Source organism: Medicago sativa, chromosome 7, assembly GCF_051527215.1.
Source record: "Medicago sativa cultivar Bolivia chromosome 7, Bolivia_mono, whole genome shotgun sequence".
NCBI classification, from domain to species: domain Eukaryota; kingdom Viridiplantae; phylum Streptophyta; class Magnoliopsida; order Fabales; family Fabaceae; genus Medicago; species Medicago sativa.
This window is the reverse complement of record NC_140755.1, coordinates 95,229,182-95,253,976: the sequence shown is the minus strand read 5'-3', so window position 1 is coordinate 95,253,976 and position 24,795 is coordinate 95,229,182. Positions and strand designations below refer to the sequence as shown.

General features: G+C 33.1%; 2 protein-coding genes, 1 long non-coding RNA gene, 2 other non-coding genes and 1 pseudogene across 6 annotated transcripts; 5 read left to right on the top strand and 1 right to left on the bottom strand.

The window, feature by feature from the left end:
* The first annotated feature begins 793 nt into the window (after positions 1 to 793).
* Positions 794 to 1,504, top strand: LOC146910640 (uncharacterized protein At5g01610-like). Its single transcript, XM_085723939.1, has one exon. The coding sequence runs from the start codon at positions 837 to 839 to the stop codon at positions 1,293 to 1,295; it is 459 nt and encodes a 152-aa protein (XP_085580065.1). The 5' UTR covers positions 794 to 836; the 3' UTR covers positions 1,296 to 1,504.
* Positions 1,505 to 5,019: 3,515 nt separating this feature from the next.
* LOC146910639 (uncharacterized) lies at positions 5,020 to 13,650 on the bottom strand. Its single transcript, XM_085723940.1, has 3 exons — positions 13,526 to 13,650; positions 6,498 to 6,704; positions 5,020 to 5,516 (listed from the first exon to the last, which is right to left on the bottom strand). Exons 2-3 carry the CDS (start codon positions 6,678 to 6,680, stop codon positions 5,262 to 5,264), a joined length of 438 nt encoding a protein of 145 aa, XP_085580066.1. The 5' UTR covers positions 6,681 to 6,704; positions 13,526 to 13,650; the 3' UTR covers positions 5,020 to 5,261.
* Positions 13,651 to 16,096: 2,446 nt separating this feature from the next.
* LOC146910638 (U6 spliceosomal RNA) lies at positions 16,097 to 16,199 on the top strand. The gene has a single exon (XR_015020934.1). It is a non-coding gene; the product is annotated as a U6 spliceosomal RNA (small nuclear RNA).
* On the top strand, positions 16,179 to 19,236 carry LOC146910637 (uncharacterized). The gene is made up of 2 exons (XR_015018819.1): positions 16,179 to 16,413; positions 18,649 to 19,236. It is a non-coding gene; the product is annotated as an uncharacterized LOC146910637 (long non-coding RNA).
* Positions 19,237 to 19,250: 14 nt separating this feature from the next.
* On the top strand, positions 19,251 to 19,351 carry LOC146910636 (U6 spliceosomal RNA). Its single transcript, XR_015020989.1, has one exon. It is a non-coding gene; the product is annotated as a U6 spliceosomal RNA (small nuclear RNA).
* A 554-nt stretch (positions 19,352 to 19,905) lies between these two features.
* Positions 19,906 to 22,994, top strand: LOC146910635 (wall-associated receptor kinase-like 20 pseudogene; annotated as a pseudogene). Its single transcript, XR_015018818.1, has one exon. The product of XR_015018818.1 is annotated as a wall-associated receptor kinase-like 20 pseudogene (transcript).
* Positions 22,995 to 24,795: the final 1,801 nt, after the last annotated feature.

Sequence of the window (24,795 nt, the reverse complement as noted above, 5' to 3'; positions counted from 1 at the left end):
AATGTTTTATCACTTTTTTTCGAGAGATTTTATTAATTTTTGTTGCCAATTAATGTTTTTATCACTTTTATTCGAGGGATTTTATTAATTTTTGTTGTTGATGTGAACTGGGTATCAATTAACATTATTATTTTAAGTTAGGTAGTAGTATCACAGTGGATGACAACATTTTCACTTAAAATACTAAACACTATTGCATACTTAATTCATACTCAGAACCTTTGATTAATAGGGAAGAAATAATCCACCCTATCATCCACGTACTATTGGATAATTTTATCAAATTTTAAAAAAGGATAAATAAGTATAAAGTATTTTAGGAATATCATAGTAAGAAATTTATTAGACTTTATTATACTTATCTCAAAACAAATAATTTGATTTGAATAAATTTATATAGAAAGTTGCATAAAAGAATGTACATATAAAAAAAAATGTGCATATAAGTTTTGTAACCATTTTTACAATTATATATGAAAAAAATTATTAATGCAGTAGATATTATTCCTTTTAATAAATTATTTTATAATTTTCTGATAACAAGATTTGTCCAAATCGTCTAAAGTAGGAATAATTTTAATTCTGACAGGTAAAATATGATTACTTGAAACATACAGTATATGAACAAAATCCTAATTTAGATAGTGGCTGTGGAAGATAAATAATTAAATGTCGCATTAATAAACGACAGTGGCAAGTATTGTAATTAAATAAAGAAATAAGGTCAATTTCACAAGTCAAGAACTATATAATGATCCCAACGCAAACATTGTAACACACAACAAAACAAGACAAGAGTCTTAAACCTTTGTTTTCAAAAGAACAAGACCAAAACAATGTCATTGGTAACAGAGGAAATCAAATCAAAGTCCGAGGTATACCAAGGAGACGAATTGGGTCAGGTGAAATCCAAAGATTTTCTGAAAGAGATTTCACTTCCCAATGGTCTGTTACCATTGAAAGACATCATTGAAGTTGGTTACAACAGAGAAACAGGTTTTGTTTGGTTGAAACAGAAGAAAAGCATAACACACAAATTTGAAAAGATTGGGAAACTTGTTTCCTATGCTACTGAAGTCACTGCTTATGTTGAAAATGGTAAGATCAAGAAACTGAATGGTGTCAAAGCCAAAGAGCTTTTGATTTGGCTTAACGTAGCTGATATTTTTGTTGATGATCCACCAACTGGTAAGATCACTTTCAAAGCTACTTCTGGACTTTCTAGAACTTTTCCTGTTTCTGCTTTTGAAGTTGAGGAAGACAAATCAAATGCTTCTGGTGTCAAAGAGGTGTGAATCAGACAGATATCATCTGCATGCATGGGAAAGAAAGCTCTCCTAGATTCATAATATTTGTTGCTATCTTTTAAAATTTCAATTAATAAGTTTGTTGTTGCTTTTGTCGTTTATGTACTCCTTTTTATTTAATTTGTCTTAGTATTACTTTTCTTTTACTAATGTATTGTCTCTACATTATTTAATAAAAAAATTATGCGTACTTACTATTTATATAAGAGCAATGATATTCTAACAACCAAAAATCAACAACTTTTGTGACAACCACCAATTTTCAAAGGAAAAGTAGACAGTGACACGGAAACCAAAGCAATAGAGAGAGAAAGTAAAAAGATAATGTGAGTATGAGAGATAAAGTTGTCACATAGGTTGTCACAAAATGGTTGTTAGAATATCATTTCTCTTTATATAATTGTCGTTTTGTTTGAGGAATATATTGTTCAATCAAATTGGGTTTTCTAAGTATTTTATATTTTATTTAAAAACCTTATTTGACTACCATAAGAAAAAGTGGATATATTTTCAGTCAAATTAACTTATTTTTCAATCAAATTAACTTCTTTATAAAAAATAAGCAAGTAAACGAACAAATTCTTGAAGGAAAATATGCAAAAATAAAATGTTATTAAATACAAAAATAATCCAAGATGTCTACAAGTATTTTTATCGACATAATTTTTTTTTCAAAAAAGGACTCACCAGTCTGTCAAGCTTTGTTTGCAAGTTTGGAGAGGAATAGATGAAAGGTTTAAGAAAAAGAAAAAAAGCAAGCGGAAGAAATAAAAAACTTTAGAATGTGCTAGTTTTGGTAACTAAAAAGTTGTATATGTGGGAGAAGGGTTTTGGAGGGTTTACGTGTATTCTTCAAATTTCATTTATGTTGTTATCATATTTTGGCTAAGTTACCCACATCGTCCCTTAACTTAATTTTAGATAACAATTTCTTCTCTTCTCTTTTTTTTTTCATGTCATTTTCCTCATTTGGATTTGCTTGTATATGGTTTTTCAAGTATAAAATCTAAAATTTATATGAAAACACATGAGTGAACCATATATTTGAACATTAAGAGCTCACGTTGAAATAAAATGGTAGATTGAATCTTGAAAATTCATATGCAAATTAATTAAAAAGACGAAAATATCGTGAACAAAACAAGAAATATAATGACAAAATTAATATATGAAATTAAGTTAAAGGACGACGGGTATAATTTTGTCAAATATTCTAAAAAAAATCTCTACGAATATATTTTCTCAAAAAATATGAAAGATTTCGCCATTCTCTTTTATAGTCTTATTCCACAAAGTCGTCCCCTCCAAACTTCCAAACAAGTCTAACAAAATAACATAGTTAAGATAGGTGGCATTTTAGACTTTTTATGAATACAAGATAGTTACATGTTAGATATATTTTCTGCATCAGTTCATTTCAGAAAGTGCATAAAGGAAAAATTGGAATTCTTATCGTCGCTAAATATAATGCTTTTCTTATGTCTTCAAGACCCTTTAATGTATGGATCTTTTGGTGGTACCATATATGAGGGACATAACCACATATTAGTGTTTTGGGGCGGCACATAAATTCTTGGCCATGTAATATAAAAGTGATATAGGGGCCGTTTGATATAGCCAAACATATACATATACTCTTGGTTTTCTGAAAATCAAGAGCTGGTTCTCTGAAAATATAGCAACTCTTGGTTTGAAATTCACCCAAGTGGAACCCAAATCCATGTCGCTATATTTTTTTTTTGGGGGTACATACTTTTTTTAACTCTATAGTTTTTAAGAAAATGAGCTCTTGTAATTTGAAGTTTGGTTGTAGTTAAGTAAAGTTTTATAAAAAAAAAAAAAAATTCTTTTTAGCTAGAAATTGAACTCAATACTCCAAATCGATGACTTTAATTGAACTCAATGCTCTTGTAATATCAGTTGCTATATCCATGTTGCTTTCAAATTCATTCTACAACCAAAAGCTTCAAAAAAAAATGAGTGAAGTAAAAGTAGTATGAAAAATCACGATCAATACTAAGTTTTGTTCAATACTGGGTAATTATGACTTCGCTTGCGTGTCAAGCAACTTATTACTGCACAAGTAAAAAGAGCGGGTGCTTAACAATTGACATGTCTCCTCAATGAATGAATTCTTTGTTTATTATAAGTTACCGACTCGGTTGAATTATGGAGGGTGGAGTTTTAGGGGATGATCTTTGTTTGATTTTCTCCGGTGTCAATTTCAGTGGATTAGTTTGACTTCTTCAGGAAAAATGTTGTGTTCTCTATTTTGATTCAGTGGATTAGTTTGACTTCTTCAGGAAAAATGTTGTGTTCTCTATTTTGATGATATTGAATCAGCAAGCCATTTGTTTCTAATCAGCAAGCCATTTGTTTCTAAATTGCACTAGGTCTTAGAGGATGTGGGATTCAATCTTTAAATGGAAGGATTCGAAGGCGGAAGGTTGGAGCACCGAGTTAGTCGATAACTTTCTTTTATTTAATTCAACGCGTAAATGAAAGAAAAGCAAGCAAGTTTCTCATTTAATTTGGCTAACAACGGCTTGTTGTATTTGGTTGCATCGCAATGATATCCTTTTCAAAAAAGAAGTTGCCAATTAAGGTGGTTGATCGAATCAAGCGGATGTCATGATCATCGTTCATTTGTTGGAAGGGTAGGAATAAAAATTTAGTATTTTTCAGATTGGTGGTATAATCCATTTGTTGTCTTCAAACTGTTTAAAGTTTGCCTTTCGACAGAGTTTTGTTGGTTGTTGCTTTGGAATTTGTGTTTTGCCAAGAAATTGAATTGTCATTACAAGAGAACAAAATAATGGTTGACACTACTAGAAAATAAGATTGACCAAATTATCAAGTTTAGCCCTCATAATATTTATAAAGCAGAAAAAGCATGACTCAATTTCTGCTGATCAATGGCACAGATAACAAAGAAGACATAGAGTAGAGGGTCCAGTTATGTATCAAAATTCATGATAAAAGAAAATAAGTTGCAATTCACATCAAATTGCATCAACAGAATTACAAAACAAAAACGTAGTGTTATCAACTCCTGTTACTAATAATTTTGAACAAACTTCTTAAAGTTAATAAAAACTAAAGATGTCTTAAAACTAACCCAACAATACTTGTGAAAATCTTCCTTCATTTCCATCGTTAATTCTTGATTAATAGTGATTTAATTGAAATCGATCAAAGCAGAGACTCCAATTGATTCATAAAATTTCCAAACTTTTTAAGTCTGCACCCTTCTCAAGCTAATATGATCATGATTTGCTAATCATTCAGCTATCCATTTCAAGCAACAAAAGAAGATTGAGCCATCATACTTTAAAAAAGATTTTGTCATATTTGCTTAAAATGTTCATATTTATGTGCAAATATATGAATAATTATGTGTCTTGATTCGTTGCGGTCACTACTTGGTGTAGTCATCTGAGTCATCATTGTATGTGCCTTCTCTATTATAAGACCTTTGATATATTTTATTAAAAAAAAAAATACAAGTTAGAGAAAGAGAGAGTAGAATGCATAGAAGAATCCTGATCCACAAGCTCATTTCCCCTAAAACCAGGAGTTAACACAATAAAATCCTTAGTAGCTCTTTGCTTCATATTTTTTGTTCATTTGCATGAAATATTACATTTCGTTGTACGTGTTGATATTCAAATTGTTTTGACTTATGCCTCGGGAATCAGATCAACTCAAGTGCTAAAATGTTCAAAGACCACATTTGCTAATAAATTATTTCACCAAGTTACAAAAAATTGGTCTAAAATCAAGAGACAGCATGCAGTTTACTAATCAACATCTTGAAGGCCACCAATCATGTCTGATTGTTATGTAGCATAGCACTATCAATAAGCATATGTTTGGCACCTACGAATACAACAAAAAATGGTTTTATCCTCTCCTAATTAAAACAAACAAAATACGAGGCAGAATGGTTTTAGTTCACTTTGTTTCTTCTTCATTCACTTCATATTCTTCATCATCTTCATCCTCATCATCATCCTCATCATCAAGTTTATTTATTTGAGAGAATTTGCTTGGCTCCAATCCACCTTCATCGCTCATGAAATCAAGCCCAAACTTTGTGTCACGCTGCTTAACCAGAAGCCAGCGCAGTAGTTTGTCTTCCTTATTTAGGTAATGCAGCTCTTTGTTGATTTCGGGAGTAGCCATCATGCTTACTTGCATCATTTGGCCCTACATTCATTAAAAACAGAATACAGCAACATATTACTTTGCAATTGCATAATTTCCATTCAACTTAGAGAAGAACATGTAACTCATCCTGTTTTACCAAAAGCAGAATCTCAAACTAAAAAGATATGTAAGTTTGCTGAAACTTCATCAGCAACATATGGAAAACAGCACATTTGATAAGCACTTCACTTCGAGAATTTTCAATAAGATGTTCTTTGAATTCATATTTTTGAGCCACATTGAGAGGAAAAGTCATACTCAGAAATTTCCAAAGAGCTTGTTTAGAGTTTATTTAGATTCAGAAATCCGAAGAACATGACATGACATAACTACTTGTTTCAGTGGAAGAGTTTCATAGTACATACCCATAAATTGATTCTGTCCTCAAGATAGTTTATAAAAAACAGTTTAGGTAAAGCTTATGCTAAGCTTATTTCTTGTCTCCATTTTAATTCTACCCAACCAAAAATCAATTTTTACAACAGGAAACATATTGAAAACTCATAGTTTTTCAACATATATATCCATATGCAAATAGTCTATTAAATTAACTAAGCTGTTTCAAAAACACCCCCATAATCTTACTATTTTGATATCAAACAAATCAACATCTATGTCAAACCTAAAGCTGTATGAAACAACTCTACAGATTCTTTAACATACCACCACAACCATTTTCACATCGACCTATAAAAAGGGCAACCCGGTGCACTGAAGCTCCCGCATATGCAGGGTCCGGGAAGGGGTCCCACCATTTGGTGTATTGTACGCAGCCTTACCCTGTTTTTACACAAGAGACTGTTTCCAATGCATCACATTATTTTTTTTGTAACCCAAATAACAAAAACAGAAAAGCACTAAGGTTTTAATTAGAACAGAAAAAAGAGGAAACGAGTTTACCTAAATTATATAAAAGAAAAAGAAAAGAAATTAATAAACTGTGCATTACAACACGAGGAACAATTAATGTGACACTCTCACCTGGTAAAATCTGCCATCACGCTTTTTCACGCCATATCCCAACTGAACCGTTCCGAAACTCTTAATCTCAGTTACAACCCCATTTCTTTTACACACATGTTTTCCGATCCTTGCAACTAAACTGATAAGGGCTTCTTTTTTCACATTTGGCTTGAATAGAAGCATGCAATCATAAGGAGGCATCTTTTAACTTCCTCCAACCTCTATCTGCATGTCGTATACCAAATTAATCAACAAGTTTAAAGAAATATTTTTAATTAACAATCATCATTTGAATTATGCGATCAAATACAAATTATTGGCATTGCATAAATGCAAGTTTGTTTGAAACTCTTAGATTTTATATTGGGCCTAACTCATTCTTACAAAACCAGCTTGTAAGGTGAGGGATGCCCATGCTTTATAAACACTACACAGGCCATATGTCTAACCGACATGGGACTAAATCCACCCCGTCAAAGCCACACAATGAGGTGTTGGAGGTTGCAATGAAGGCAACCCAAATGCCGCAGTTAGGCGAGGCGACTAGGGGCGAACCACAATGAAGGCGAAATAGGAGTAGTGGTTTCATCGGAAAAGGAGAGCGGCAACAAAGGAAAGAAATTCACTTTAACAAAAAATACTTGCATCAAATCAATATGTAGAAAACAAGTGAAATGAAGTCGTCAAAACATGGCAACTCAGCCGACCCTGGTTGGCTCACCACGGGTTGGGGGTAAGAGTGAGTCTGTGAGGCTGACTTACTTTGTAGTGAGCCAGAAAAGGCACAATCCAGTTTTAAGGCAAAAAGCCATCTAATATAAATATTAAAACACATGGCTTGGCTTGATTTGTATTACTTCCTTAACAATATTTGATGCGATTAAATACAATTGAAATTGAATTTTTCGATTAAATATTTACCAATTCACAAATTGTATAAAATTACAAAAACCATTCTAAGCAGTTAGGGGTGGCAATTGTATCCATGAAATCCATATCCATCCGGTCCATCCGTTACAAAATCCATCCAATCCATCCATAAAGCAATTTTTTTTTTAATGGATTATATCCAATCCATCCATTAAAAAATATGGATGGATCTAGTCCATCCAATTATTTTAAAGATCCAATGGATCACTTTTATTGTGTATTTTTTATCCAATGGATCACTTTGATTAAAAATATAACAAATTAAAAAAATTAAACGCTAAACACAGAATAGCTTATTTCTAGTAACTAAAAAATAATAGCTTATTTCTTCCCGTAACCAAAAAAAATAGCTTATTTCTTCCCCAAACTCAACCCTAATTTCTGAAATCGAAATCTGAAATCATCAGCGATCTTCCTCTTCAAATCATGTAGCAATCATCAGCAATTCGATTCTTCCTCTTCAAATCTGAAATCGAATCTTCGGTTCCTACTTCCTATTGATTGAAATTCTTGCGTTCTTCCTCTCTTCCGACGATTCCGACGATTCGATTCTTCATCTTCAAATCTGAATTCGATTCTTCTATTCCTTTGTGAGTCTCTATTATACTGTAATGTGATTTTGTTGCATTTTCTGAATTGGGTTTTCTGAGATTGTTGTTTGTGTTTTCTTAGTTGATTTTGCTGCGTTTTCCAAATTGGGTTTAACAATGTGATTTTGTTGCATTTTCTGAATTGGGTTTTCTGAGATTGTTGTTTGTGTTTTCTTAGTTGATTTTGCTGCGTTTTCCAAATTGGGTTTAACAACTGATTTTTGTAAATGTTAGATTGTGTTTGTTTGACAAAGTTTGAAGATTGATAAGAGTGAAATGAGAAGAATGTTTTGTTTTCTTAGTTTTTTGTTTGACAAAGTTTGAATGTTTTATTAAGAGTTTTTGTCAACTTGAAACCATTGTCTGTGTTGCAAATTGCCTTATGAAACTGAATGTAAGTTATGTAAATATACACGAATCTAGTTCATCATAGCTACAGGATGTGAGTTATGTTAGGTTTAGTTAGTAGGAAAGTTTGAGGGTTACCTATTCTCTTACCTTTTTTTTTTTATCTTTATTAATGGATTAGTTGCATTTGGAAGTTTTTTGATACACTTTATGTATATTGCAATTGTTTAAATTTAAATTGGAATGGTTGGAATTTTGATGGTACTAAGGAGGCTTACGGCTGTTGCTTGATTAGTAATCTTGTATAAGCTCTACATTCCATGACTGATTGAGGTCTTCTATGTATACGATATATGATGTTTGGTATTATGTTTTATTGGAATTGTTGGCTTCATTATCTTTAAATTATGAGCTGTAAATCCTTTCAGTGTGTATGTATATGTCTATGCTTTAGCATTGAGAGTTGTATCTTTGAATTCAATATAAAGAAGTATCTTAACTCATGTTAAACTCTGTTATAGGAAATATGTCTTATCAAGAAGATGTTCCTGATGATGTTGAGGAAAATGTAATTCCTAGTACAAAAAGAACAAGAAGATCCATAGTTTGGGATTATTTTGAGAAGTATTTTGATGCGAAAGGACTACCAAGGGCAAGATGCTTAAAATGTGGTACAAGCTATGTAGCAAAAGGGGATAGTGGGACAAAAAATCTGTTAAGGCATATGTTGAAATGTGTCGAAGGAATGGACATATCATCTTATCCACCACTTGATCAAGAAAAGTATAGGGAGAAGATTGCTCAGGTAATTGTAAAGAACAACTATTCTTTTTCCTTTGTTGAGCATGACGGGATTCACGATTTACACTCTTTTTTGCATCCTCATGCTAAGGGGATTTCTAGAAACACGGCTAAGGCTGATGTTTTAAAGTTATATAGAAGTGAAAAAGAAAATTTAAAATGCTATTTACAGTCAATCCCAGGGAAAATTTGCTTAACATCTGACTTGTGGTCATCAATAAATACGGACCAATACATGGTCTTGACTGCCCATTTTGTTAATATGAGATGGGAGTTAGAGAAAAAAGTTTTAGCTTTCTTTCACTTTCCACCACCTCATACCGGGAACAATTTGGCCGAGAAGTTAGTAAGTCTCTTAAAGGATTGGGGTATCGAGAAAAAAATCTTCACACTTACTTTGGATAATGCATCCAATAATGATGCAATGGTCAATATTTTGAAGAAACATCCATCATTTGGAACTTCTCTTATGGCTGATGGGGTATATTTTCATGTTCGATGTGGTGCGCATGTGTTAAACCTAATTGTTCATGAAGGTATAAAAGTTATTGAAGGTTCTTTGGACAAAATTAGATTGTGTGTGAAGTATATAAGAGGCTCGGAGGCAAGAAAGTTAAAGTTCAAAAGTTGTTTAGACCAACTCTCAAACGTAAGTTCTAAGCAACTTCGGCAAGACATGCCTATTAGGTAGAATTCCAGTTATTTGATGCTTGACAGTTCTGTTGGTTTAAGGGACGCATTTTCCCTCCTGCAAGACATTGATCCTCATTTTGAGAGTTTATCGGATAGCGAGTGGATTGAGGCAGAAAAAATTGCTGACTTTTTGAAGCCATTTTATGATATCACAACTTTATTCTCAGGTAGCAATTATTATTTCCAAATTATTTCTCCTCACACAGCAATGAACTTTTTCGTGTTTGATTTTCTTTGGTAATTATGTTACTGCCTTGTATTTAAAGTTTTATATGCTATGGTGATGATTTGACTCCAGGGGAACATAGATTCATATTCATTTTGTATGGTATCTCTTGATGAAATTATGAATTTTGTGGAATGGTTTGCCTAAATGAATGATGCAAGAGTAAATCACAGTTTATGCCGAAGTATCTCAATGAGAATACATTGTTCTGAAGTCACTTTGGCTGTCATTTTTTTTCATCGTTTGCTGATGTGTTGACATGAAGCATTATTGATTAAAATTTGAACATTAGTTTACTACATGCTTGTATGCTTACTAGGTGACTTAATTTATCTGTAATAGTAGTATTTGGTTTTGAATCATAGATGGCTAGTTTAGAACAACTTTAAGTAAGATAGGACAGGATTCAATGATGATGGTGCGTGGTTTAGCCATCTGTTTTTATAGGATAGGACAGAATTCAAGGATGATGGTATGTGTTTTGGATTAAATGTGGTTTAGCTTTCTACTCAATTCTATTTTGGTATTCTCAGGTAGCAATTACCCAACAGCAAACCTCTATTTTAGTGCTGTATGGAGAATTCAAATGAAACTTGAGGAAGTTGCATGTGTTTTTCATGATGTATCTGATAATCATGATCAAATATGTTGCATGGCCAAAAGCATGAAGACCAAATTTGACAAATACTGGAGCTGCTACAGTGTTATTCTTTCTTTTGCGGTCATCTTAGATCCTAGATATAAGTTACAGTTTGTTGAATACTGCTATGTGAAGTTGTATGGTAATGATGGAGGAGTGAAAATTGCTAATGAGGTTCTTGATAAGATGAAACTTTTTTTTCAAGAATATCTCATGTCTTCTAATGAGCCAAGTGTTTCATCTTCACAAAGGTCTGTTAGAGGTAGTCCAATCATTCCTTCAAGTGATTTAGAAGGTTTTAGTAATTATCAAAGTAAATTGTGTGGACCTTCGAGAAAAGAGACTGATTTGCAAACTTATTTGGATGAAGAGAGACTTGATCATAACCAATATGCTAACTTAGATGTTCTTGAGTATTGGAAAGTGAATGAGGGTAAATACCCAGAAGTTTCTAAGATGGCACGTGATATCTTGAGCATCCCGATCACTACAGTCGCATCAGAGTCCTCATTCAGTATTGGTGGACGAATCCTGGATAAATACAGAAGTGCTCTTTTGCCTGATAATGTTGAAGCATTATTGTGCTCACATGATTGGCTTTGTGGAACTCCTGGTTAGTATCTACACTTGCTATTTATAATCTTTTCATTTAACATGTGCCTTTTTTAATTCAGTGAGTTTTCTTTCTTTTGTAGTTGGAATATCTCATGATGGTCCTCAATTTGTTGAGGAACTGTCAAGCTTCTCTTCTATGAATTTAACATGAAGCATGTGCCTTTTTCCGGAAGGTTTCACCATGTTTGGCTGCGTTTTTAAGGATGGTCCAGAAAGTGTATATTTCTCAGCCTGCAAGGAGGAAGTTATCATTGTTGAGTGTTTTAGAGGTTTAAATTCTATTGCTAGTGTTGATTTGATAATCCTAGATTGTAAAACCCTTATGGAAGAATTTAGTACAATTTAGTTCAAATTCAATTTGATAAACCAGATGCTCTGGAACAGAAAACCCTATATATCCAAAGTAGTAACTTGATATGAATAAGACGGGCTATGTTGTGCATCTGTTTTATATCACTTACTGTTTGTTTTATTCTTCTTTTTTCAAGTCAGGGATGCAGTTATAAAATCATAGATTATGTCAGTATCTACTGTGTAGAACCTTGACCATGGGTCCAGAATGATTATGATTTATGCTTACAGTTTCTTGAATGATATTGAATGGCCTAATGAAGAATGGGCATAGGTTTAAATCTTGAATTTAGGTTGTGAAATTTATATCCAACTGGCAAATATATCCAACTGGCAAATATATCCAAAGTAGTAACTTGATATATGAATAAGACAGGCTCAAAAGAGAAGTATTACAAGCCACAATCTGTGACTTGCATTTGACAGACACAAAAGAGAAGTATTTTGTTCTCTTCCATTATCTTACAATATACGTAAGCATTGTGTCAATATTATATGAAAAATGAATCTTGGTAACTTTAATAAGTTGTTTTTGCATAAATAAGCTATTTTGAATAAATTGTTTTTGAAAATGAGATCATAATAAGCTATTTTGTATAAATAAGCTGTTTTGAATAAGTTGTTTTGCATAAATAAGCTGTTTTGAATAAATAAGTTGTTTTCAATAAGTTGTTTTGCATAAATAAACTGTTTTGAATAAGTTGTTTTTGAAAATGAGATCGTAATAAGCTGTTTTGTATAAATAAGCTATTTTGAATAAGCTGTTTTTGAAAATGAGATCCTAATAAGTTGTTTTGCATAAATAAGTTGTTTTGAATAAGTTGTTTTTGAAAATCATATCGTAATAAGTTGTTTTGTATAAATAAGTTGTTTTGAATAAGCTGTTTTTAAAAATGAGATCGTGATAAGTTGTTTTGCATAAATAAGTTTTTTTGAATAAAACACTTCAATTAATAATACACCTATCAAAAAAAATAATACACTTTAAAAAAAAAATACACTTTGATTTATGGATCGGATGGATTATCCATCCATTAAAATCTAATAATGGATGGATTGGATGGACTTTATTCTAATTGGATGGATTGGATGGTTTTTTTTAAGGAAAAAAAATAGTGGATTGTAATGGACTAATGGACCTTTTTTGATCCATCCATTAGGATCCAAATCCATATCCATCCAATCCATCCATTTTGCCACCCCTATAAGCAGTAAGCAGAGTTATTTAAACCTCTCATATCACAAGTAACACTTTGAATTCCAGCAGAGTTGACACAACATAATTGCATTGTAAGACATTAACTAGAAATTTATGATGGATTAACATATAAACAAAAGAGGTAACTAACATAAGCAAATTGACCAGATTACTAGCAAGCAACACTATTATGCATTAAAACTCAATAAGAGGGGATGTTTTAGACTACTCACAAATATATCAACACTCCGGGTACAAGAGGGAATTCAATTCGGGCAAAGCAACAATTCATTCATGACATTGATCATAATGCCATAACAGGTGCAAAAGAACTCACAATCACAAGTATGTTTGGATCATCAATCTTGTTATTATTTTGATTTTAAAAAAAAATCTCAAATATATACAAAAATATAGACTTTGTCCTCAAAAACCCTCTAAAACCAGCAATCCAAACATACCCTTAGAGACCCTTTTATTTAGAATTTAGATGCACGAAATTGCATGTAAATGAAGCACATTATCGGAGTAAAAAAAAATTAGCAGCAATTTGACAATCTTAAATTTGGGGTTGAAATCGAAACCTAGAAACACAGAATTATGAGATATAAGAAATTTGGAACTACGCATTGAAGAAAGAGAGATAGTACATACCTATGGGTTTGGAAGCGTCACAAGAGTCGGCGACGGAATGTGAAGAGCACGCGCGGCCGCAAGGGGGAGAGGCTGCGAGTGATTTTTCTTTGTGTGGAACTGTGAAGAGAGAAAGAGAGAAGCGTATAAAATTTTGCAGACTGAAAGTCTTATCAAAGTGGATTCGACCGCCCGGTTCAACCATGGTTCGGTCACCATTTCATGTCTCACGTGATCTGATCCTAAATTAATTTGTATCAATTTTAAAGGAAAAACAGTCCATTTAATCAAAGTTTGAATCATCATATTCATGCCATTTAGTTAAGTTTAAATGACTCATCAATATATTGTCAACCAAAAAACAAAAGACTCATTTTTCAAAAAGTTGAAGAATCACATTATGTGAATGTTTGATATTACAATGACCCACTGTGATTTTGTAAAAGTTAAAAATCGTAGTTTTTAAAAAATCACTGTGAGTTATCTTAATTCTAACATATCTATCGTGATATCAGATATTCTATCAATTTTTGGTTGATCTAATTTATAATTATAATTTATTTATGGGAAATGTTAACTAGTGCCCCCGGGGACACTGGTTAATGATTCAAATGTAGAAAGTTTTGGCTCGGAACTTGTGTTGTCAACTCATCAAAAGCTTAAAAAGTGTTATTTTTACTTTGAATTTTCCTTTTTTAGCTTTCTTAACCAGTGTCCCGGGGGCACTGGTTAACATGACCCTTTATTTATTTATACTAATATCATAAAAGTCATGTTAAAATAAAAGTTTCATATAAAATATAACATCAACGTTCCATAATAACAATGATGGATTATGTTTGAGTCTCCTTTTAAATCTTAAATGAAGGTCCATTATGGTCATGAGAAAATATGCAAAACTCAACTCAAGTCTTTGAAAAAAATAAATCGAAATAAGTTAGTCTTTACTCTTTTTACACTTTGTTTGGTTGATGAAGAAATAGAGGAAAAAAAGGTGAAAAGAAGAGATTATTTAATAGTTTGAAATAAGAGAAAATAATATAAATGTCCTTAAACAAAAATTGTAGAGACATTGTATTATATATACATTGACTGAGGTTCGATCCTTGAACATCTCACTTATTCACCTTAAAAAAATTGAATTTTTAACCATTAGACTACTTAAAAAAAACAAGAGAAAATGGCATAAATGTCCTTAAACAAAAACTTGATATAACAAAAACATTAAAATAAGTACTTTTTTTTTTACAACATAAAACAAGTACTGTATTTCATTCTTTCAAAAAAGAGTATTTCATTACCATCGATAAAAATTACAAAATATTCCCTAAAAAAATTACAAAATGTTAAAATAGAAATAAAATATAAATATTTAATAACAATCAAATATTTTTTTTCAATATAATAAATTAATAACAGAGTGAAGACTCTTTTAGTCCCATGGAAATTCACCAAACCTAATTTAATCCATGACAAAAATAAATGAAACTTTTAGCCCTTGAGAAAAGTAATCTAGGACAACTTTTAAATTTAAATTAATTCATCCCCTTAAAAAAGATGTAATTGATATTGATTAAAATATTTAAATGAATAAAGTGTGCTTCGCCCCCACCACGAGAGAGCAAGAATTTTCTTTGTTAATACTACTATTATGAGAGAGATATACACATGTGATAACTTTATATGATCTATCAGTGAGATTCAATTAACACACAAAAGTTAATAGAATAAAGCCAAACTCAATACTGATGTGATGACCCAAATGAAAGGCATGAAACTTTTTAAATCATGTCTCAGATATAAGATAAAGGCTTAGCCTAAGATAAACAATAACAATACTAGTGAGTACTCCTGGGTTTGATTTTGCTGTATTTTATTGTGTGTAACGTTTACTTACATTAGCATGGGGTGAAAATATGAAGAGGTAATAATAATTTTGATCTCTGAATGTGTAATTAATAGTCGTAATGATCTTTTAATGTATCAGAATTTTAAAATAGTTTATAATTGTAATCTTCGTTAGTTAAAATAGTCTATAAAGTTAAAATTGATTAATGTTGTCGTATTAATCCAAGAATATACTTGCATCTTGTCATATCAATTCTTACAAGTATTTACTCTCATATCAATCCATATGAAGAAAAAAAGTTAGTTGATATCAACGTTGAAAGACTATTTTGATTAACGAAATGCAGAAGAGCTGATTTATAATTTTGATACATTCACATACTTAAATCTTTTATTTATTTATTTATTTATTTATTTAATTCATTGAGGCGGAGTTATTAGGATCCTAATTTTACAATGTTTGCCATTTGCAGATCGAGGCTGAAGATAGTGTAACTAAGGAAGGGTATAAACAGATTGCGAATGAATTGGAGAAGCTAAAGATGGAACGAGCAGATGAAGTTAAATAAGTGATAAACTTGCGGTGGAGCAATGCATGGTTAAGGCAGGATATATAGTCATCCAGAAGAAGCATCGGCGAGACTGAGAAAGAATTTAAGTGCGTGTACCTGTTACTTGAGTCCCACATCGCTTAAATTTTTTAAATATTCAGTGTTTATATTACCCTACAACACCTTGTGGCTTGTCCCTTCGGGGACATCCGATAAAATTGAAACGATACAGAGAAGATTAGCATGGCCCCTGCGCAAGGATGACACGCACAAATCGAGAAATGGTCCAATTTTTTTTGCCATTTTCGATTTCTGACTTTCTTCCTCTCATTCTTTCCGTCCGAACAAGTCCCAACCCAAACGGCCGAAACCCTATTGTTTATCATTTTCAACTGAATAAGTGATTAAATGCTAAGAATTCTGAATTGATCAAATTATTTCACTGTGTGTTGCTTAGCACCTGAACCTGAGCATACTGTTTCCTTTTTCCAGAATTTTATTACGTGCAAGGTAAATCCGTTTTTTTTTTATTTATAATTGAGACCAGAGGGAGTACATTTTTTTTCCAATTCTTCACCAATAACTAAAGGATTAATAAATCTGCATAGGGATAGTAATGCTACCGTAGATTATTTGACCATATGATCGATCAACAAAGATCCATATAGTAATAGGGATTTCTAACATATGTTTTCAATATTTTAATCAGTTGTTTGAACCTTGAATTCAGTAACCAATTTTAAGGGTGTAACTGTAACGTACTTGGTGCATGATCCATGTATGAGAAGTTTTACCATTACATAGGGGAACTTTGGGATTGGCTCTTCAATTACTGACAGTGCAAGGAAGAATTGTTTTGGTCTAACCTTCTACATTTGTATATTTTAATTAGTAATATAGTGTGAGTGCGCGCACGCGCGGTGCTTGACTAGAATGAAAGGAAGAGAAACTCTCAAATTTGAGCAAGTTCCATCAGGGCATATTACTTCTGCTTAAGCATATTTATGTTGGTTTAGATTGTACAGTCAAGATCAGTGAGTGTAGTAACTAGTGACTGTGTCACGCAGTTACTGCAATGAATCTGGTTCCGTTAAGAATCTAGATTCAATGCCTTGACTGGATCATGCATTGAGACCGGTGTTGTTAAAGAGAGGCTATAGCGGCGCTATAGCACTATAGCATTGTGGAATTTGAGCATATCACTAATGTTTTGGATATGCTATTTAGTACAAAATATTGTCAAATAGAGGGCATAACGGCCCCATAGAACTTTGCACAGTGGGATTTGAATAAACTGATATCTGTCACGATCCACAGTTGACAACACTGATTTAGACACTAGGGGTGTTCATGGTTCTAAACTGCATTGGAACTGAACCATATTAATGGATACAATTCAGTTTTTAAAACCACTTTAAAAAAAACTGGTTAATTTTTCAAACCAGTTCCAATTCGGTTTAGAACTGGTTCAGAACCGGTTTACAGTTTTGAACCGGTTTATTTATTTTGAACCGGTGTCGAACCGGTTTATAGTTTTAAACCGGTTTACTTATTTTTAACCGATTTTGAACCAGATTTTTCTTGAATTGATTTTTTTGTCCGTGAAGTAAGAAACAAAAAATCAAATGTAAAAGTTGAAATTAACAAAAGCAATACCATTAAAACCCAAATTATGAAAAGGGGGAAAATGAGTACAGACCTGAGATTGGAAGAAAGGTTGAAGGAGAAAATATGTATGGATAATGAGAGAAGGAGTATGAATATGAATGTATTTTCAAACATTTCATTCCTATGTGCAATTCTGTGTAATTAATTAATTATACTGTAAATTATGCTTGTGATTGCAGGTTTCAGATCTTGTTATTGAACGTGTTGTTGTTGCTCCACCATAGCTTCACCTTCTTCGTTTTGTTGTTGTTGTTGTTGATGATAGAATCTGGATAAAGAGATGAAGGTGAAGGGAGAATGGGTTGTTGTTAGGTTTATGGTTATTGGTTTTTGAAAGCGCGACAGAGGGATCAGAGGAAGGAGAGAAAGTGATTGGATTGGAGAGAGTGAAAACAGCGGCTTCAAATCTGATGGTTATTGTTTTTTCTGGAAATTTAAACGGAGGTGGTAAGTGTGGTGCTGATGGCGGCGGAGGTCACCATTGCGGGAGGAGGAGTGAGTGATCGGCGATCAGTTTGGTTAGTTGGTTGAAGTTACAGTTGAGTGGTGAATATGGAAAGGGAAAGGGAAAAACGGTTCATAAACTTAAACCGGTTCAAAACTGGTTTTAAACTGAATTTAAATTGGTATTTAAAAAATGGTTCAGTTCAAAACTTTATTAAGTGGTTCAGATAAAATATGGTTCAGATACAGTTCAGTTAGTAGTTTGGTTCAGTTAACTGGATATTTTGAACACCCCTATTAGACACCGTAAATAATCTTGGCCATTAATTAGAGATTTGACTGTTCAAATTACATTTTTACAAAATTAACTTTAATTTTTAAATAATCTTTGTTGTTGATTTAGATCAGATAGTCGAGATTGGATAATGGGGTCATGCAATAATGTAGGCAATCCGATTCAACGTGTCCTCGGCGATTGTCGATATTTCCTTGTTGCCAAAATATTGTAGTTCAATTTATTCAACTGTTCTTTTCCTTGCTATTTTGAACATCGTCCAGCTTTTTTTTCTTTCTGTATTTGTGAATTGACTTTGGTTGACTTTACAATTGATCAATGTTGATTTTTGATTGTAGGTTTGGGAACCAATATCGATCTTGGATCATTGGAATGCTAGTCAAAGGAAGCTTATCAGCATGTGCAAGTGGTCTTCACCCTTGTTGCACATTTGTTTCTAGTGGCATGCCTTCAGTTTACAAGATTCACCTTTACAATTCTGGTTACAAAGCATTCAGAAGCACCCTGTAATGACTCAGAAACAGATTGAAATGGATAACTGTGTTCTTCAATCACTGATAGCAAATAACTCACTCCTACTCTGCTAGTGTATGGACTAAAGAGGATTAGTTGTCAATGTGTTATCGTGGCAATGGAGTTTACAAAGACTGGAGATTCCCTCGTGCCTTTTCTATGAGTGGAGTTGGGATCGTAGGGATTGCCTCCTTAGATAGTCTTTTTCTGCGTGTTTTTTGGTGGTTTTCGGGCCTTTGTTGCTGGTCTGTGTCGTGGCTCTGTTGCTGTCTACTGTGTTCGACAGTGACAGAGTTTCTGCTACACAGAAGAAGCATCGGCGAGACTGAGAAAGAATTTAAGTGCGTGTACCTGTTACTGGAGTCCCACATCGCTTAAATGTTTTAAATCTTCAGCGTTTATATTACCCTACACCACCTCATTGTTTGTCCCTTTGGGGACATCCGATAAAATTGGAACGATATAGAGAAGATTAGCATGGCTTTGCGCAAGGATGACACACTCAAATTCAAATCGAGAAATGGTCCAAAAAAAAATTCTTTTTCATTTCATTCATTAACTAAACCCATTTGGGTTGGCCTAATGGTATTGGCTTGGGATCTGGGAGTGTGCTTCTCCTCAAGGTCTCAGGTTCAATTCCCTCTGGTGCCAATTTCGATGGGCTAATTTAGCTTCTTCAAAAAAAAAAAACCGATTAACTACTAAGAATTCTGAATGAATCAGATTATTTCACTGTGTTTTAATATTAACTAAATTTTTTTTTTAATTCTAATTTTGTTTTTAAATATTACAGCACCATGGATTCGATGCAGGTCAGTCAATCTGAGCTGGAAGTGGAAAACAATCCTTAAAGGATTAGATTCTAAGCATGGAAAAGTGAGTTGAGAACAGATTCTAATTCTGTTCTAGGACCAGGTTTTCCTTTGTCTTATGTTACAAAGTTTATGCCATTCAAAATTTTGACTAACTAGATGTTTGTATATGTGGAGTCTTTTTTTTTTTTTTCCAACCTTTAAATAGTGTCACTGAATGAATCAGATTATTTCACTGTGTTTTAATATTAACTAAATTTTTTTTTAATTCTAATTTTGTTTTTAAATATTACAGCACCATGGATTCGATGCAGGTCAGTCAATCTGAGCTGGAAGTGGAAAACAATCCTTAAAGGATTAGATTCTAAGCATGGAAAAGTGAGTTGAGAACAGATTCTAATTCTGTTCTAGGACCAGGTTTTCCTTTGTCTTATGTTACAAAGTTTATGCCATTCAAAATTTTGACTAACTAGATGTTTGTATATGTGGAGTCTTTTTTTTTTCTTTTTCCAACCTTTAAATAGTGTCAAATCATATTCTTGATCATGCTTGATTAGGAAATATCTAATCTACTATAGACACTCCATTCAATATTAAACATGTGCTGCTGAACTTGTGGGGACCTTTTCTAGAACCTTTGAATATCTAAATACTACTTTTATATATGTCAACTATCAAATGGAATGTAATAACAGTTTCTTAAGAAAGTGCATATTTTGTTAATAGCCATCTGATCAAGCAATAGAGACATATAGTAGTAATAGTGATGGATAAGGAAATTATTTTAACATGTGTTTTAAACATTCACCATGTAGCCGGCCCAACTTACTTAGTGCGACTGGGATGAGACTTGGTTGTTGTTGATGTGTTTTAAACATTATATTAGTTGTTTGAACCCTGATATTAACAGATATTAACAGTGTAACTGTAATGTACTTGGCACATGAATCACGTGTCAGGTACCATAACAAAACATAGGCGAACGTTGGGATTGGCTCTTCAATTACCAATAGTGCAACAATTATAATGGTCTAGTTTTCTAGCATTTTGTATATTGTAATCAAATTTATCCACTATGATATGCTCTTTATATATATGTGCTACTTGACTTAAATGAAAGGAAGAAAAACTCTGCAAAGTTTAGCAAGTTTCAAAGTCGTTTCTCTTTGCATCTTACAAAAGAGAGTATATTTACAAAAGCCATTTATATGACCATATACATCTAGTATCAATTGGTCCCATAGATATTTATATTTTTATGGTATTCCATGCTGTAGATTCTTGGAGCCACTTTATTCTATTTCAGTAGCTATGCATAGCCTTTTTATTTCTTTGATTGCATTCATATCAATGCATAACAGTTTTCTTCTCTTAATTATCCATGCAAAATGATTATTGAATCAACTAGGAGATATTGTTTTCATTTTAGCTATGCCTTTTTTCTTTGCCTTTTCCTCTGTCACTATACTTGTTCACAAAAAACTTGTCCAAACTGTGGCTCTATGAAAGTTCCATACCCTTTGAGCACGGAACCAAACTGTGGCGATCCATTCTATAGACTTCGTTGTGATCCTCACTCTCAAAAGCTTTACTTTGACACTCTCAATGGCAGTTCCTATGTTGTACTCAGAATCATGTCTTCAATCCAGCGCATGGTGTTGCAGCCACCACCATGGTTACCTGGTTCATGTGTCACACAAGACATGCCTGTAAGCAATGGTATTTGGTTAAATCAGTCACTTCCTTTCAACATAACTTCATCCAACACAGTGTTCATTTTCAACTGTTCCCCTCGCCTCTTGGTTTCTCCTCTTAACTGCTCTTCCTCTAGTATTTGTCATCGTTACTTGGAAAATTCAGGTCATGTTGACGCAAATCGAGCACTTGAGTGTGCAAGTGGCCTTCACCCTTGTTGCACCTTTGTTGCCGGCGGCATGCCTTCAGCTTACAAGATTCGCCTTCACAGTTCCGGTTGCAAAGCATTCAGAAGCATCCTTCATTTGGACCAAGACAAACCTCCTAATCAGTGGGAGGAAGGCTTAGAGATTCAATGGTCTCTTCCACCTGAACCTGTCTGCAGGACACAGAGTGATTGTTCTAGAGACTCTAAGTGTTCCCCTTCTGATAGAGACGCACTCTTTCGTTGTCTTTGTAAGAGAGGATTCCATTGGGACCCTTTTGCAGCAACCTGTGTAAGGTACAAGAGAAAATCCAAATGGAAAACCAGCTTGGTTGTCTCAATAGTGGTTATTGCTTTTTTTTCATTGGCTGTGATTCTTGTGATCATCACAAAGTCCTTCAAACACTCTAACTACAGGGAGAAGCAGGCCAAGGAAAGAGAAATTGTGCTGAAATCAAGCACTGGAGGGGAGAAACCTTACAAAATGTTTCAACTGAAAGAGTTGAAGAAAGCAACAAACTGTTTTTCTCAAGACAGGATCTTAGGAAGTGGTGGATTTGGGGAAGTTTACAAAGGTGAATTGCAAGATGGAACTATTGTAGCTGTCAAGAAAGCCAGGGTTGGTAACCTCAAAAGCACACAACAAGTGCTTAACGAGGTTTCAATACTTTCTCAAGTCAATCACAAGAACCTTGTCAGACTCTTAGGTTGCTGTGTGGAATCTGAGCAGCCTTTGATGATCTATGAGTATATCTCAAATGGGACCCTATATGACCATATCCATGGTAGGTATCCAAATTTTCTTGACTGGAAAAAAAGGCTTAAAATTGCTTTTCAAACAGCTGAAGCATTGGCTTACTTGCATTCTTCTGCACACACCCCTATTTACCATAGAGATGTTAAGTCAACAAATATACTATTGGACGATGAATTCGACGCAAAAGTTTCAGATTTTGGACTCTCCAGATTGGCTAACCCGGGACTTAGTCATGTGTCTACCTGTGCTCAGGGAACACTAGGGTACTTGGATCCTGAATACTACCGAAACTACCAGTTAACTGATAAAAGTGATGTTTATAGTTATGGAGTTGTGCTACTTGAGCTTTTGACTTCACAGAAAGCAATAGACTTTTCTCGTGATCAAGATGATGTCAACTTAGTAATTCATGTGAGTCAATATGCAAGCAATGGTGCAATCATGCAAGTGGTTGATCAAAGGCTTCTTCTATCTGTGGAACCTTTAAGTAGTAAATTGATCACAAGCATAGAACTCTTTTGGGAGCTTGCACATGATTGTCTTAAGGAGAAAAAAGTTGAAAGGCCTAGTATGAGGGATATTGTGGAACGCCTCCTATGCATAATTAGGATTGAAGATCAAGAGTGAAGTATACATAATGTGGTTTTTGTTTGATAATAATAAGTGTATTGTGTAATAGTGAGCCTAATATTTAATTACTGAGCTGTGTTATTTGTGACAGAAAAAATTCAGTTCCAATACATATTATATTAAGTTTAGTAGATAACTAATGAATATAACAAGTTGCCGCAGTAAGTGCAACTCAGTTGGTAATACTACGGACATTGATATATAGGGGTCGGAGTTCAAACCTCAAATTCCCCACTTCTCCATACTTTATGTGAGTCTAGCCACTAGACTACTCGACCGAAAAATAAAAATAAAAATAACAAGTTGGCGCAACTCATCAGCCATCCACATAACATTAACTACAATTTTAAATCTCATTAACCAAAAATTTCAAGTGTATATTTGACGTAAATTGTGCTAATGTATAATTGAAAACCTAAAAATCATGTATATTTAAACATATTTTGGTTGGTAATAATGGATATCCTGTATATTTCAATATCTGAACATTTTGGTTAATAACATTTAAAATCGTAATTATGTTCAATTGACGATGAACGAGTTGTGATGCATTGTTATATTTATTAACCATTTATTCAACATAAATAACCATGTATTTAAATGGCGTTAACCCTTCAAATTGTTGTTGATTTTTGTTGTCAAACTTGTCTTTGAAAATATCATTTCTCTTGGTTATTTATGCTGAAAACTTGGCTGTATTGATATGTAACAACGTGCAAATGGAGTCTTTGAAAGACAATGTGCAGCCCACTGAGAAAGGAGCTAAAGTGATTCCAAAACTGGTTTTGATTGGATGACAAAGAAACATTAGAATCATATGCCATCTTCTTTAGAAAGTATGAACTATATTATTCAAAAGTATATGCAAGTATTGGAATTTGGAATATTTGGAATGGTTTGTATTGTCCTCCAAAGTGGTCTTCCTTTTGCAACTTAGGAAAGTGTTTTCACTCAAAGTTTTAAAATGGAAATTTCATTTTCTTATAGCAGGAAAGCACCACCATGGTTATGATTAGTCTAATCCATGAAGGATTATGTGCGATTTTTTACATAAAAGTCCTCCAAAGGTTGATTTTTTTTATTTAACCTAAAGTCATGGATACTTATCAATCACCCATCACTTATCATTTACATATATATACTAGATTCTCCACAAAAAAAAAAAAATCAAACCAATAAATCATGAATATACACCACTTGCTAACTTTTTTCCCCACATGTTCCCTCTCCTGGAGGACTATTGACTCGAATTAGCGACACTATATGGTTGACATCGTATCATATTGTTCACGTATGCCACATAATTAACAACGTTTAAATACTTAGTTGATTTAGTTTATTTTGTGTTCCTGAGTCATTGTTATTTTATGACAAAATTGATTTTTTTTTTTATAATCCGTAAAAATATATGGTTAATGACGTGCAAATTTACTTAATTCAGTTCATTGTTACCGAGTTATCAACTTTTTTACATAATTAATTTCTGTTTTATAAAACCACTACAAAGGATATGCTTAATGACTTGCACACACTTGGTTAATCAATTCATTAGTGGTTATTGAATTATTTTGATACCATGTTACTCACAATCCCTAAAAATGATTTTGCTAATGACTTGTAAATAGGGATGGGAATAGGCTAGGCCGAGCTAGGCTTTGCAAGGCCTAAGCCTGACCTGCCATATTTTCTTAAAGCCTAAGCCTGGCCTGCGGCCTATCGTAGGCCTACTTTTTAGGCCTGAGTCTGGCCTTCTGAAAGTCTGATACAACCTGCTAGCCTGATTAAAAGCCTATATCTTGTGAACATCGTTAAATATGCAATGTGATCTAAGTTTAAATGGACTAGCGAACTAATAGTTCAATTAAATTAAACT

Bases quoted from the DNA above. Each gene is read 5' to 3' on its own strand.
- LOC146910640 (XM_085723939.1), top strand. From the start codon at position 837: ATGTCATTGGTAACAGAGGAAATCAAATCAAAGTCCGAGGTATACCAA.
- LOC146910639 (XM_085723940.1), bottom strand. From the start codon at position 6,680: ATGCCTCCTTATGATTGCATGCTTCTATTCAAGCCAAATGTGAAAAAA. The intron at 5,517-6,497 runs GTGAGAGTGTCA...TAATGAATGTAG, and splicing joins GTGATGGCAGATTTTACCAG to GGCCAAATGATGCAAGTAAG.